The 14,559-nt window shown below is 45.9% G+C and overlaps 1 protein-coding gene across 1 annotated transcript in view; it reads left to right on the top strand.

Moving 5' to 3' along the window:
* The window catches only part of LOC118094451 (zinc finger protein 3 homolog), a 36,862-nt gene extending 27,192 nt beyond the window's left edge, over positions 1-9,670 (top strand). The window contains exons 14-20 of the mRNA XM_060281410.1: positions 1,123-1,132; positions 1,824-1,906; positions 5,375-5,420; positions 6,179-6,191; positions 6,273-6,428; positions 8,007-8,201; positions 9,615-9,670. Coding sequence (XP_060137393.1) covers positions 1,123-1,132; positions 1,824-1,906; positions 5,375-5,420; positions 6,179-6,191; positions 6,273-6,428; positions 8,007-8,201; positions 9,615-9,670 — 559 coding nt within the window. The remainder of the gene's footprint in view (positions 1-1,122; positions 1,133-1,823; positions 1,907-5,374; positions 5,421-6,178; positions 6,192-6,272; positions 6,429-8,006; positions 8,202-9,614) is intronic.
* Positions 9,671-14,559: the final 4,889 nt, after the last annotated feature.

Raw genomic sequence — 14,559 nt, forward strand, 5'->3', positions numbered from 1 at the left:
AGCTACGAATATGAGTTTGACCAAACTGCAGGAGGCAGTGGAAGACAGGATTGCCTGGCGTGCTATGGTCCATGGGGTCACGAAGAGTCGGACACAACTAAACGACTAAACAACAACATTGTTCCTCCGCTTCTGCCTTTTTGCACAAGGATCAGGATGTGGACAGGCTTTCTGAGTATTTAGGGAAGTGGAAGTCACTTCTGTCAGATTTTAGTTTCTGTCCATTTTTTATTAATCAAAGGGACTTTTTATTTTTTAACAAAGTATAATAAGCCCAAGCTCTTTATATCCTTATTCCAGACCCAGAAGAGCGAACCCTCCCAGCTCTCACCTGGGAGCCTCGTCCCCTTTCCTCAGCCCTTCAGCTTCTCTCCATCACCTTCCTGCGTGTATCCTCCTTTCTCCAAGATAGGAAACTTCAAAAAATAAAACATACATGTAGATGAAATTGTCAAACAAATAACAAATATTAAAAGTCATAGGGAAAACAAAATAAGAAACAAGATAAAATATAAAGGAGAGGAGCGTCTTCTGCTTCTCTGTCTGTCAATTATGTATATAACAATTATTCAAAATATTCAAATTATGCGTTCCAGAACAACTTCTGGCTTTATTGATATCCAGTCTTTTCTCATTCTGCAAGATGGTATTTCTCAATCTTCCCTTCTAGGCCTTTCGGCTTCACCTTCATCCAATCATAAAGTTCAAGTGTTGTTCTCATAAAATTTCCAGTATGGCCTTTCTCCAGTTCATTATGATGAATTCTCGTCAAGGGTTCTTACAAATCTTAATAATATTGTAGTTCCTACTTATTTGCCTATTGTTTCTTCATTTAATCAAACTTGGTGCCATAAAATATGATCCAATTTCAATTGATCATTGCAGTTCAAAGAAAAAGGAAACGTTATTTTTATGCCATTCCCTCCAGTCTTTATCCAAACTGATTTTCAATAGATGAGAAGCTTTTTCTGGCTGTGTATTAATTTCCAGATCAGTCTTAGCCACCTCCAATCCTCCATAAATATCTTCTGGCTTCAGAACAGCTTTCTTTCTTTCTTTCTTTCTTTCTTTCTTTCTTTCTTTCTTTCTTTCTTTCTTTCTTTCTTTCTTCCCTTCATACAGTTGTAAAGCTGTGGGCTTTTCTTCATCTACTGCTGTCTCAGGTTTTTCCCCCAACAGATTCTGTCCATTCTCTCATCTGCAGTCTCTCTCCAACCTCTCCAGCCATTCTGCACATTTCATATCTTGCCTGCTGGTTATGGCATATCAAAAATCAAAAGGCATTCCGTGTTATTTTTGTTATGATTTACTAATTATGATCTGTTAAATAAAAAAATTCCTTCAGTAGCACCTTAAAGACCAACTAAGTTTTTATTTATTTTTTATTTATTTTTTTTAAATAAAAACTTAGTTGGTCTTTAAGGTGCTACTGAAGGAATTTTTTTATTTTACTTCGATCCAGACCAACACGGCTACCTACCTGTAACCAGAACTATGATCTGTTAGTTCTCCTCCCTTGATCGACTCTGCTTCTTTGCACTTATAAAAAGTGACCATCAGTTATCAATCCGTTCCGCATAGGAATAACAAACAGAGAAAGGAGATTTACGAATAGTGTAGTTAAGAAGTTAAAAGCAAAGTTTAAGAACTATATATTCATTTTAATCTTATGAAATCACTAGTAGTTAGTTTTGAGATTTTTGATCTGTTTTCCAGACCTATTTAGAATTTTGTCATTACCCAGCAATTTAATTCTCCCCTGGACACTAGGTAACTGGTAGACAAACTCCTTCTGTCTCCCCACTTCCCTTTGTCTCTCGCAGGTGAAAGAAGGATGCCGGCAAGACCTCCTCATCCATCTCTTCATCCTGGTGGAGGGGAAGCAGCGGCTGAGGAACCGGATCAGGTAAAACAGCAATGTCTAACCGGTCGACCGCCATCGACAGGTACATCCCCTGGAGATCGCAGTCAATCGCTGTCGATCGCAGGATGATTATAGATCATATGGTAGGAAAAAATATCTCCACCTCCCACATCTCTCTCTCTGTTCCTCCATGGCCGACAATTGTTGAGACATTAGTTGGGTGAGCGCTGTGCTCGCTTGTTAGCTTTGGAGGGGAAGCAGCGGTTGAGGAACCGGATCAGGTAGGGGGAAGGAGCCTTGGGGGGGGGGAGAGAGGCTGAGGTTATAATAAGTATCAATAATAAAAATGTGCAGCAGACCAATCCCATTAAAACAATCCAGGCAGGAAGCAAAAGAGCAATGTGCAGGAAATAACCTTTATGCTGCCTAAGAGGAGGATATTTTTCTTTCAGGCTTCAGTTTCTTTTGAAGATGTCGCTGTTTGTTTCACGGCTGAGGAGTGGGCGTTGCTGGATCCTGCCCAGAGAGCTCTGCATCAGGAAGTCATGGAGGAGACTTGTAGGACCATGATCTCTCTTGGTAAAGTTCCCTGTTGGGTCGTCAAATCATATCATTTGTTTTGTTTTAAAATATATTTTATTGAAGAAAATGAATTTTTGAACAATACAAATTACCAATAACCAATTACAATTACCCCCTTGCCCCCTCCCTCTCCCATCCTCTAAGGACTTCCCTCAGCTCCCCTCTCTGATTTGTTTGTACATACAGTGGGACCTTGACTTATGAATTTAATCCGTTCTGAATGCACACTCGTAGGTTGGAAACTTCGTAAGTCGAGTTTCCCATAGGAACGCATTGGAAACGGGAAAATTCGTAAGTCGAGGAAACCGCATCTAGCTGCGAATGGGTTTTCTGTTCGGATGTCGGAACAATCGTAAGCGCGCGGCCACTTTTTCCGCTCGTAAGTCGAAAACGTCGGATGCTCGAGTAGCTCGTAAGTCAAGGTCCCACTGTATTGTTTTCTGCATGTTACAAAATTGTACATATCATTACCTTATCTATCATATGTTCTACTAATAAATTGTGGGTGTTTATTCAAAACCTGCCAAGGAGTCCAAATCCTTTCTGTTGTCTTTTTTTAATAATTTGTAAAAAGTTCCCATTCTTCTTGCAAGTCACAGTTGTCCTCATGTAGTTTGTAAGTCATCTTTGCCAACTCCCCATGACTCATCAGTTTTTCTTGCCATTGTTCTTTCGTTGGGATTTCCTCGTTCCCACCACATCTGATATAAAGTACCTTCTTTTTCTTTACATTTCCAACATATGTTTGACCCAGCTTTATACATTTTTTGCCATTTTTACTGGTGTAATATACCATCTGTACCTTGTTTTCATGTAGTTTTCCTTCAGAAGAGAAGAATCTGTAAATTTCAAATCTACCTCCCACAATTTTTCCCAATCTTCAAATTCTATGTTGTGTCCTATATCTTGCGCCCATTTGATCATAACCGATTTAACCTCCTCATATTTCGTTTCCCATTCTAGCAGAATACTATAGGCTTTCTTCAGTAGCTTCACATCTTCCTTGATAACCTCCTTTTGGAATCTAGAGGTTTTATAGCTAAACCCTTTTTTATTATTAATTTGTTATGGAATTCAGTAGATATTTCTCTGGGACAAACCTCCCATATTTTTTTAAATAATTTTTATTGGTTTTTAAACAAAGAAGACAAACATAACATACAATGTAGACTCTGTCCCTTCAATTTCCCTCCACCCACAAGACCACTTCTGCCACCAGTAGTACCCATGAGCATTGGGAACCAAAGGGGTCCATTTTTGCCTGGGTTTGACCTCCCCCCTCCTTCCTCCCCCCTCATCCCCTCACTGCCACTGAGAGGACAGGTATGGAGGTTATCTGAGGCTTGGTTTTCCCCCAGCTGATTCTTCAGCATAACAATCCAATTTAACCAAAAACAACCACAAAAAGACAATAAAAAAGAAAAAAGAAAGAGAAAAAAAGAAAAAAGAAAAAGGAAAAAAGAACTATAAATTCCCAAATCTTAATTTCTTAACATTGTAGTTGTGACTTCCTCAAATCTCTTCCTACTGGTTTTCCTAGCTTCTCTAATTAATTATGGCGGGTTTTCTACTCTAATTCAAAATCTTATTCTTACACTATTAATTTAATCCTCCTCCTTCTTCGTGCCGGCCTCCCACGAGCCCTCTTCTGCCACCAGAGGAACTCGCGGGGCCCAGCACTTCAAAGGTTCCATTTTTTGTGTCTGGGTTTCCCTCTACCCCCTCCCCTCCCCCCAGGGCACTCCCTGCCACTGGGTGCCACCGAGTAAAGAGAGAGAGACAGGCAGCTCTCTACTCAAACACCTATCTAAACACAAACTTATTCATATTAATCCAGAAATTCTTTCCTCAGCCCTTCTTCTAACTCCCTCCAGAAAGGTCAATTTTTACCACACTCTCCTTCCCCCCTCCCTATATCTTTTCCCCCAATTGGATCAGCATTCCTTAAACAAGACAAGATGTCGGAGACCGTCATTCAGAAACCAAAAAGCCTTTAAACTAAAATTCTCACCCCACACCAGTTCTTTCCCCCTTGCAACTCCAGACCCCTATTCCCCCTCCCCCTGCCCTTCCTCTCCCTCAATGACATAACTCCCCATTTCAGTCCCTCCAGGTTCCTTCTTTCCATTAATCTTCATTTCAATTTGCTTCTCCTTGTCACTCTGTTCTTCTTTTTCAAATCCTTGTTTTACCTCATCCACAAAATATTTTTTATGGTCCAGATCACCTTCTTCTTTGTCATCAAATTGTTGCTCCTCATACTCAATCTCAGAGTCAAAATTATCAGAGTCAAAATTGTCCAAATCCTGATCTTGAACCTCATTTTCTAATAATGATACATTAGGATGTTGTCGTTCCTTGTAAATGTCCTCCGATGTTTGTAGATAATTCAGCACAGCCACCTGGAAGGCTTGAGAATACTTTGTATTCATAGTTCTCTTAACCGCAGACAGGCAGAAGATAGAGGGCAAAGGGTGCTGGAAAATTCCTTGCTTTTACACGGTCGGCTCCATCTTGGCTGATCTTCTCTTTTGTCTTTAACTCCATCAAAATTCCAGTCCCAATTCCAAATTTTTACTTCCACAGCATCACAATAGATTTCCTTAGTCTTTTAGCAACTTGACAGCTTTTGACAGCTTTTGACAGCTGTCAAAATACTTTCCCCTTATTGATGCTAAACCTCAAGGTGTGCCGGACTCGGGAGCTGAGAAGGGTTGAAAAAGTCTTTCTTTCTCTCGGATTCACAATCCCAAAAACTTTTTTCCTTTTTCGGCTTGAGGATATTTAATGCGCCTCCCGATTAGCCAATAGGAAGAGATCGACTTCCGTTTTTTAAAAAAAATCTCTCCTATTTTCGAGATTAATTTTTTAAAGGTCCAAATGTAAATTTCACTTACTTTGTGTAAGTCTCTTATTTTTTTTTGGAAGAATCCGCCACTTGCCGGGTGAAGACTCGGAGCTTCGCCTCTCGGAGGTAAAATGGATCCCAAAATGGCTCCCACGACTCCACTCCGCTGGCTCTCGATCACTCTACTGAGCTCTCGGGCAGCGGAGGATTCGCGGAAAGGAGTAGCTGCTGGGTCGTGAGTCACCGGGACGCTCTTCCCGGTGCTTTTGTGGGGAGTCCGCTCGCTCTGCGGACTTCCCCCCCCCCTCCGAGAGGCCAGGGACTTCGGAGCGCGAAGTCCCTGCGTCCTCTTTCCTCGGCGCGACGGACCGGAAGCCCAAAACCTCCCATATTTTGATGGGTCCCAACGTTGCCCCCTAGGGCACCTGGGAATGTCACACCCCCACATCTCACCTTGCATGGAGGGCTAGGGACTGTTTTGTCTGTGAATATTTTTTCTCCACTTCTGTCTTTTTGCCCAAGGATCAGGATGTAGATAGCCTTTCTGAGTGTCTAGGGAAGTGGAAGTTGCTTAAATTTTGAAATCACCTGTAGCTAGTGTTGAGCTTTTTGATCTATTTTCCAAACCCATTTAGAAATCTGTCATTACCCAGCAATTTATTTCTCCCCTGGTTGCTAGGTAATTGGTTGACAGAGAATCCAATTCATATTCAAATAGACTTCTGACCTTGCAGACGGAGTTGGTTCGATAATTGAGCCAAAGAAATTTCATCCCTGAAAAGAACGGGGGTTTTGAATCTGAATTTCCCATAAATATGTCATTGAATGTTAATCAGCAAAGGGAGTGAACTCTGCAGTAAAACTTCCCATCTAACTCCCTTCAGATCTTCCTTGATCGTAAATGTTCATGAGCATTATTCAAAAACTGGGAACTCCATTTCCTTCTTAGGCTCTGATCTGTTCCTCTCTTCGTTGCAGGGGGTGAGGAATCAGAAATTAAGAACAAGGGACAACACGACAAAATCCACACAGTGGAGAAGCCATATGAAGATTTGGAGGGTGGAGAGAACTTAAGTGAGAGTTCCCATGCCACTTCCCATCAAAGAAATCCTACTGGGAAGAAACCCTATCCATGTTTGGAATGTGAAAAGAGCTTCAATCACAGCTCACATTTCAAAGCACATAAAAGAATTCATACTGGGGAGAAACCATATCAGTGCTTGGAATGTGGAAAGAGCTTCAGTCAGAGGTCCCATCTCACTTCCCATCAAAGAATTCATACAGGGGAGAAACCATATCAGTGCTTGGAATGTAAGAAGTTCTTTACTACAAGACGTAACTTCCATCATCATAAGAGAATTCACAGTGGGGAGAAACCATATCAGTGCGTGGAATGTGGGAAGAGCTTCACTTGGAAGAAAAGTCTTACTATCCATCAAAGAATTCATACAGGAGAGAAACCATTTCAGTGCCTGGAATGTGAAAAGTTCTTTACTACAAGAGGAGACTTCCATCGACATAAGAGAGTTCACAGTGGGGAGAAACCATATCAGTGCTTGGAATGTGAGAAGTTATTTACTACAAGAATTGACTTCCATCGTCATAAGAGAGTTCACAGTGGGGAGAAACCATATCAGTGCTTGGAATGTGGGAAGAGCTTCAGTCAGAGTTCTGCTCTCACTTCCCATCAAAGAATTCATACAGGGAAGAAACCATTTCAGTGCCTGGAATGTGAGAAGAGTTTTACTAAAAGAAGAGACCTCGATCGACATAAGAGAATTCACAGTGGGGAGAAACCATATCCGTGCTTGGAATGTGGAAAGAGCTTTTCCAGGAAGGAACGTCTCACTTCTCACCTCAGAATTCATAGAGGGGAGAAACCACTTCAGTGCTTGGAATGTGAGAAGTTCTTTACTACAAGAAGAAACTTACATAGACACAAGAGAACTCACAGTAGGGAGAAACCATATCAGTGTTTGGAATGTGGAAAAAGCTTTAGTCATCGCTCCGGTCTCACTTCCCATCAAATAATTCATACAGGGGAGAAACCATATAAGTGCTTGGATTGTGGGAAGAGCTTCAGGCGGAGCTCATGTCTCGCTTCCCATCAAAGAATTCATACAGGGGAGAAACCCTATAAGTGCTTGGAATGTGGAGAGTCTTTTACTACAAGCAAATACTTCCGTCGACATCAGAGTGTCCACAGTGGAGAGAAACCATACCAGTGCGTGGAATGTGGGAAGAGCTTCAACAGGAAGGACTATCTCACTTCTCACCTCAGAATGCATACAGGGGAGAAACCATTTCAGTGCTTGGAATGCACAAAGTGCTTTACTACAAAAAAAATATTTGATCAACACCAGAGAATTCACACTGGGGAGAAACCATTTCAATGCCAAGAGTGTGGAAAGAGCTTCAGTCAGAGCTCACAGCTCACTTCCCACCAAATAATTCATACGGGGGAGAAACCATTTCCATGCCTGGAATGTGAGAAGTTCTTTACTACAAGAAGCGACTTGCATAAACACAAGAGAATTCACAGTGGGGAGAGACCCTATCACTGCTTGGAGTGCGGGAAGAGCTTCAGTCGGAATGACCATCTCACTTCCCATCAAATAATTCATACAGGGGAGAAACCATATCACTGCTTGGATTGTGGGAAGAGCTTCAGGCGGAGCTCATGTCTCACTTCCCATCAAAGAATTCATACAGGGGAGAAACCCTATAAGTGCTTGCAATGTGGAGAGTCTTTTCCTACAAGCAAATACTTCCGTCGACATCAGAGTATTCACAGCGGAGAGAAACCATACCAGTGCGTGGAATGTGGGAAGAGCTTCTCTAGGAAGGACAATCTCACCTCCCATCAAAGGATTCATACAGGGGAGAAACCCTATCAGTGCTTAGAATGTGAGAAGTGCTTTAGTCACAGAATTAACTTCCATCAACATAAGAGAATTCACACTGGAGAGAAACCATATCAGTGCTTGGAGTGTGGAAAGAGCTTCACTCAGAATAATAATCTCACTTCCCATCAAAGAATTCATACAGGGGAGAAACCATACCAGTGCTTGGAATGTGGGAAGAGCTTCAGTTGTAGCTCAAGTCTCACTTTCCATCAAAGAATTCACAATGGGGTGAAACCATATAAGTGCTTGGAATGTGGAGAGTCTTTTACTACAAGCAAATACTTCCGTCGACATCAGAGTATTCACACTGGGGAGAAAGCATTTCAATGCCAAGAGTGTGGAAAGAACTTCAGTCGCAGGTCCCATCTCACTTCCCACCAAAGAATTCATATGACGGAGAAACCCAAATAGTGCTTGGAATATGGAAAGAGCTTCACCTGGAATAAACTCACAGTGGGGGAAATCCTGGAGTTACAGAATAGTAGCTTTGGGAGGGATCTTTAGGGTCATCTGGCCCGGAAGCTGTACACTGGCTCCCTCGGCCAATAAAGCGAGATTAGTGCCACAACCCCAGAGTCGTCCATGTCTGGACCTAACGGTCAGGGGTCCCTTTATCTTTACCTTTAGTCTAACCAAGTGCAATGCATCTTCTTCTTGTGGGGTTCCATGGTTCTTCACCTCCTTTTCAGTCGTGAGAATAACTGTGAGGTAGGTTAGGCTTCCCAAGGCCGCCTAGTGAGCTTCATAGCCAAGTCGGGATTTGAACCCAGGTCTCCCAGGGTGTAGTCGAATACTCTAGGCAATATACTACACTGGCTCTGCCATGAGACTCTTAGAAACTGTTCATCCATGTTTGTCTGCTTAAAATTTGGGTGCCATATTCTGGTGTTGTATACTCCTCTATCAAAGTAATTACCCAGTAATGTAATCATAATAATAGTAAGTACTGTATTATAATGGATGTAAGGCAATGTTTGCTGGGGGGAGGGGGGTTTCAAATTTGAGCGGGCTGAGTGGTGATTGGCTGTGAATTTGGAAGGGTGTTTGAGTAAGTACAACATAACAGTCTGCTCTTGGGCTTATTAAACTTTCTCTAACCTTTTAAATGTGTTTGTGGGAGGCAGATTATTGCTTTGTTTAATTTTTTTTGTTTTTATTATGTATTTTGTGCTTTTGTTTTGCATTTTAATGGTGGGAACTGTCTTTGAAGTTTTTGGATGAAAGCAGTATACAAATTTAATAAATTAAATGTCGGGAGGTAGTCATAACCAAATAATGAAACATTAAAAAAATACTCAGCCAAACGGAACAATTAACACACAAATCATGACGACAACAACAACAAAAAAGGGGGATTCAAAACAACAGCAACAACAGCTACCCCCCCCCCTGCCCTCTGCCCTCCCTGACCCAGCGGAAAAGCAGATCTTCCAGGTTCCTGGTCCGGATGGTCTCCAGGCGCTTCAGTAGAGACAGTTGGTTGTGGAGAGGAGTTGTGAAGGAGGGGGGGGGTTAGATCCGTAGTGGAGAAACAAGCTGACCATGTCTATTGTTCCAGTTGTAGTAAAGTCACGGAAAAGAAAAGAAAAGGGAACAATTGAAACATTCGTATCTGTGTACACAAAGTTAACTTGGAACACTTGTTGATTTTCTAATAAATCGGTTGTATTCCACCAAATGCCTCGTTCTTTGCTCCATTGGGGGGGGGAGTGCAGCGGGAGGGAAGGGGGCAAAGTTAGGGGAACGTCCCAGTCCAGACCCATCTCACAGCTGGTCCTGGTGAACCCAGAGCTGGGAAGGGGGCAGCGCCAGAACCCCTCTGAGCGAAGGCTAGGGTGGCACAAAATGGGGAGAGAAACTCACTGGGAGGTGGGTTTTTTTGCCCCTCATCATGGGTGTACCCAGCATGGGGCAGGGGGGTGCAGCTGCCCCCCCTAGAAGGCGAAACCGCGGGCCCGACTAGGGAAGCAAATACCCTGCGCAGGCGCCCTGCTTGTTGACACGGGAGGGGAGGGGGGGAGGAAACGCTGCTGGTGCCGCGGCTCCTCCTCTCAGCCCGCCCTGCGTACATTTGCACCAATCCCCGCCCACTAAAGCCTTCGCGCCTCCCAATGGAAAGCCCTGCCTAAGAGTTCTGCTGGGCTGGCAAGCGAAGGAGACGCGGCTCCCTGCATTGGTTGCAGCTGCTGCCGCGCTCTGCCTCCCGGTAGGCTGCACTGCGATCGTCGGCGCCGCGGGCTGGGAATCGCCCCCTTCCCCCCTCCGCACCCCCTACCCCCCCCCGAGTTAGGAGTTGCTACTGAGACTCCTCCTGGGCCGGGAGAGGAAGTGCACCGACAGGAGCCAGTTCAGCCTCGGTGGGCAGAAGCCTGCAAAGGAGGAGTGGGGGGCGGCGCCCGAAGGCGGTGGTCGTGGCTGCTGCAAGGAAGCTGCGTGGGGGTGTTTGCGCTGGATTGCCGGCGGCAGGAGTAGCCCAGCGGCAGTGACCCTTCCTCGCCGCCCCCACCCCCGGCAATAGGAAAGGAGCTGCCTTGGGGGGCGGCACAGCTCTCCGCTCCCCCTGCGTGCATTGCCCTCTCCGGGCATTGGCCGCTGTTTCCTTCTTTGCAATGCACAACCCCCCCCCCAGCGGCTCTCCCTTGCTGCCCCTGCCGAGAGAGGGGCGTTGAGGGCGGGGGAGCCGCTGCCGCCACCGGGTCGCAGCTGGGGGGGGGGGGCTCGTCTGCGCTGCGCCACCCCACCTTTCGCATCTTTTGCTCCCTTGCGATGGGGAGGCAGCGGTGGCAGCTTCTTCTTCTTTGAGGGTCTCAGCTTGGCGGGGGGGGGTCCCCAGTATCCTCCCAGGCCATGGGGGTTGGACCCCCAGGACTAGCAGACCTCTGAGCTCCTTCCCCATCCCAGATATATAGGGTGGGAACTGGCAAGGCTTGGGGGGACCTGGAGGAGGGAAAGCTGGGCCCAAAGGGGTTTTTCAGGGGGGTGGCTAGCCGTAAATGGATGGGAGCGGTGTTTTCAGAGCAGGGCCGTCTTAAGCATACCTGGCACCGTGGTGGTACGGATCCCCTGGTACCCCCACCTGCCCCATTTCCCAGCGCGGTGGGCGCAGCTCACTGCGCGGCTGCCGCCTGGAGGGCCGGAGCCCTGCACAACCCAGCCCGGGCGTAGGGCCGGCCCTGGGCCAGGGGGTGCTGCCCGTCCCCTGTTGTGACGCCCCTGCGTGTGGCGGAGGCGGCCCCAGGCCCGCGCGCCTCCGGAAAGCAGCCTGAAGCCACTGAACAGCTGAGAGGTGCGCCTGGGGCGGCCTCCGCCGCAGCGGGCGCAATGGCGCCCCTGGTGGCCTGGCGCCCTGGCACTCCGCGCCACCGGACCCGGGCCTAGAGACGGCCCTGCTTCAGAGCAGGGGGATTTCGTGTGAGAGAGTTTAGGGGGTTCATTTAGAGGCTGCAGCCGCCGCCGCAGAGTCGTCGGGCCCGCTGGCCCCGTAGCCCCGCCCACATTCCCACTTTGTGGCCCCTCCCCTCCCGTGCCTTGGCCCCGCCCCTGAACGACCATGGCTTGCCCCCCCTAGTTTTGATCCTGGGTACGCCCCTGCCCCTCATCATCATCAACCAGCCCCACCCTCTTCAGCGCCACATTCTCCTCAGTCTCCCTGTTCTTGTCCTTGAAAACTGTCCTGTACCTGTAGGTGCTGTTTGCAGGGTGGATTTAAATCAAAGGGATTGACATCATGTTTTTACAGAAAGACTCATTCTTGCCGGTATAATCTTAATATTTACAACCAGATGAAGGTTTCATTTTTTGAATAATAATTTTTTTAGTGTAGTTTTTACAGCTATATCCAAAATTACTGATTTGATTATACTATTAGAAATACATAGACAGATGATAATGAAATTATGTGAGGTTTAATAAGTTAACTGTTTCAATTTGGACAATGTTTCAGCTGTAATTTATTGGAAGGAGAAAAATAATCATTTCCTCAATAATTTAAAACTTTGTTTAACTAAAACAATAACATTATAGCATATGTATCCATGTTTATTAACTCATGTGTAAAAAAAATTCTTAGACTGAGTTTTAGCGCACATGGAAAACTTAAAACAAACAAATGAATGAATAGCCTTTGGACTATAATGTAACTTTCTAAAACTATAGAAAGATTTTTCATCCAAAATCATTTTATTTTTATTTATTTTTAATCTGATATATTTTTTTAAATAAAAAAACCATGGGTTTTTATCCCCCCTGACCACAATGCAGCTCTTGCCTCCCCCCCATCCTTCCCGGACAGCTTTCCCAGCCAGGCTGAGCGTTTCCCTCGTGGGGGCTGGGGGCATTTCACCCATTTCAAGGCCTCCACCTGCCCTCTCAAAGCATCCTCACCCACCCAGTCTGGCACCCGCAGCTCAGAACAAAGATGGCAGCCAATGGGGGGTGGCTGTCTGTGGAAGAAGCAGCTCCCCACCCTTCTTCTTCTTTGGCAATCCCTCGTAGCCGAGTAAGATTGTCTTCCATAAACACGGTTTTAACAATGAGTCTGTAAGTGACTGTGGAGGCCAATTCTGGATCCACACATCCTTCTGCAGTGGGGACATTGGTTCCCGGGCGGGAGTTGATCACGACGTGGATTTGCCAAGCGTGCCTTCCTCTTAGCATGTTTCTCCCTTGCGTTCTGAGATCGAGTGTCTTCAAAGCCCATGACACCTTTGGGAAAGGCTGTTCTCCAACTGGAGCCCTCGCAGGCCAGTGTTTCCCAGTTGTCTGTGTTTAGACTACATTTTTAAAGATTTGCCTTGAGACAGTCTTTAAACCTTTTTTGTTGACCACCAGCATTACGCTTTCCATTTTTAAGTTCGGAATAGAGTAGTTGCTTTGGAAGACGATCATCAGGCATCCGCACAAGAACTCCCCACCCAGAAACCCCCTTGTCACCTGCTTCCTTTCTGGTCCCCCCTGCCTCAGCATCACCATCTCTTGCTGAAGGTTGCATGCCCCCCTCCGGCTGCATGCCCCCCACCCCTCTTCAAATATCTAATCAATCATCACGTGTGAAAGATTCCTGCCTCGCAGGGGGCTGGACTAGATGACCCTTGGGGTCCCTTCTCTCCTCTCTCTCTCTAGTTCTGTGAGCAAGCTGGTTTTGTCCTGCTCTGGAAGGTAAGACTCAAAATAAAAGGCTTCAAGATACAGGAAAAGCCCTTCCGACTGTCATGAGAATTATAAGGTCTGAGATATGAAATAAATGTTGATAAATGTACCAGGCAAACACATACATAAATGTGAATACCGCATGTCTGAAACAGTACAGGAAAACAGTCCTAAAGCCATTTTGACTCTTTCAGTGACCTCAAATATTCCTCTGCAGTTTGGATGGAAATGGAGAAAGCCTCACCATTGTCTCTGTGCTCACAAATCTTGCCTTAAGGGCACATTTGGGCATGAAAAGAGTGAGCCTGGACTCAGGAATTAAGTATTTATCATCAGAAAAGACTTGCCAAGCTGTCCAGGGACACCCATTAACAGGTTTCCTGCCAGACAGGATCCCGCTGTGGACCGCCTCCTTCTGTGATGTATGTACGGTATGATGTTCTGGGCTGGGGGGGGGGGGCGTGTTGAGCTACAGGGGAGGCAATTCAAATGTCTATATGAGAGCTTGGACACCATTGTTCTGGGTTCCTCCTCCCTCCTGCGTGGGGGGAGTGGGGGACCCTGTTGCAACAGCTTTATTAAAGGTCAGGCTTCCTAGCTGCTTTGCTTCTCAATATTCTCTGGTTGGCCTCTGTTATTCTCCTACCGATAGGGAACCTACATAAGGACTCTGTAGGGGCTCTTGGGTACCCCATGAGAGAAAAGGAGCGGTTTTATCCCTCTTATAACACGACTAAACATCAGGAAGGACTTTCTGACAATAGGAGCTGTTTGACAGTGGAACAAACGCCGTTGGGAGAGAGATGGTGGACTCTCCTTCCTTGGAGGTTTGCAAGCAGAGGTTGGATGGCCACCTGCCAGAGGTGCTTTCTCTGTGATTCCTGCATGGCAAGTCGCCCCTGTCTCTTTGAAGGAGGCACTGGTAATAAAACGTCCCTGGACTCTGAAAATCCAACTAACTCCCGGCCGGTTGCTCATCTCCCTTTCCTGGGCAAGGTTCTGGAGCAGGTGGTTGAGGACCAGAGCCAGGTGCTCTTGGAGGAAACTGATTTTCTAGATCCATTTCATTCAGGGTTGAGGCCCAGTTTTGGCACATAAACTGCTTTGGTGGCCCTGAATGAGAGAGACAGGGGAAGATGTCCCTGTTAATCCTCCTCAAGACCATTGACCATTGTCTCCTTCTGGAGCGGGTGGCACAGCTTTGCAGTGGA

The sequence above is a fragment of the Zootoca vivipara genome, chromosome 13, assembly GCF_963506605.1.
Source record: "Zootoca vivipara chromosome 13, rZooViv1.1, whole genome shotgun sequence".
Lineage (NCBI taxonomy): Eukaryota > Metazoa > Chordata > Lepidosauria > Squamata > Lacertidae > Zootoca > Zootoca vivipara.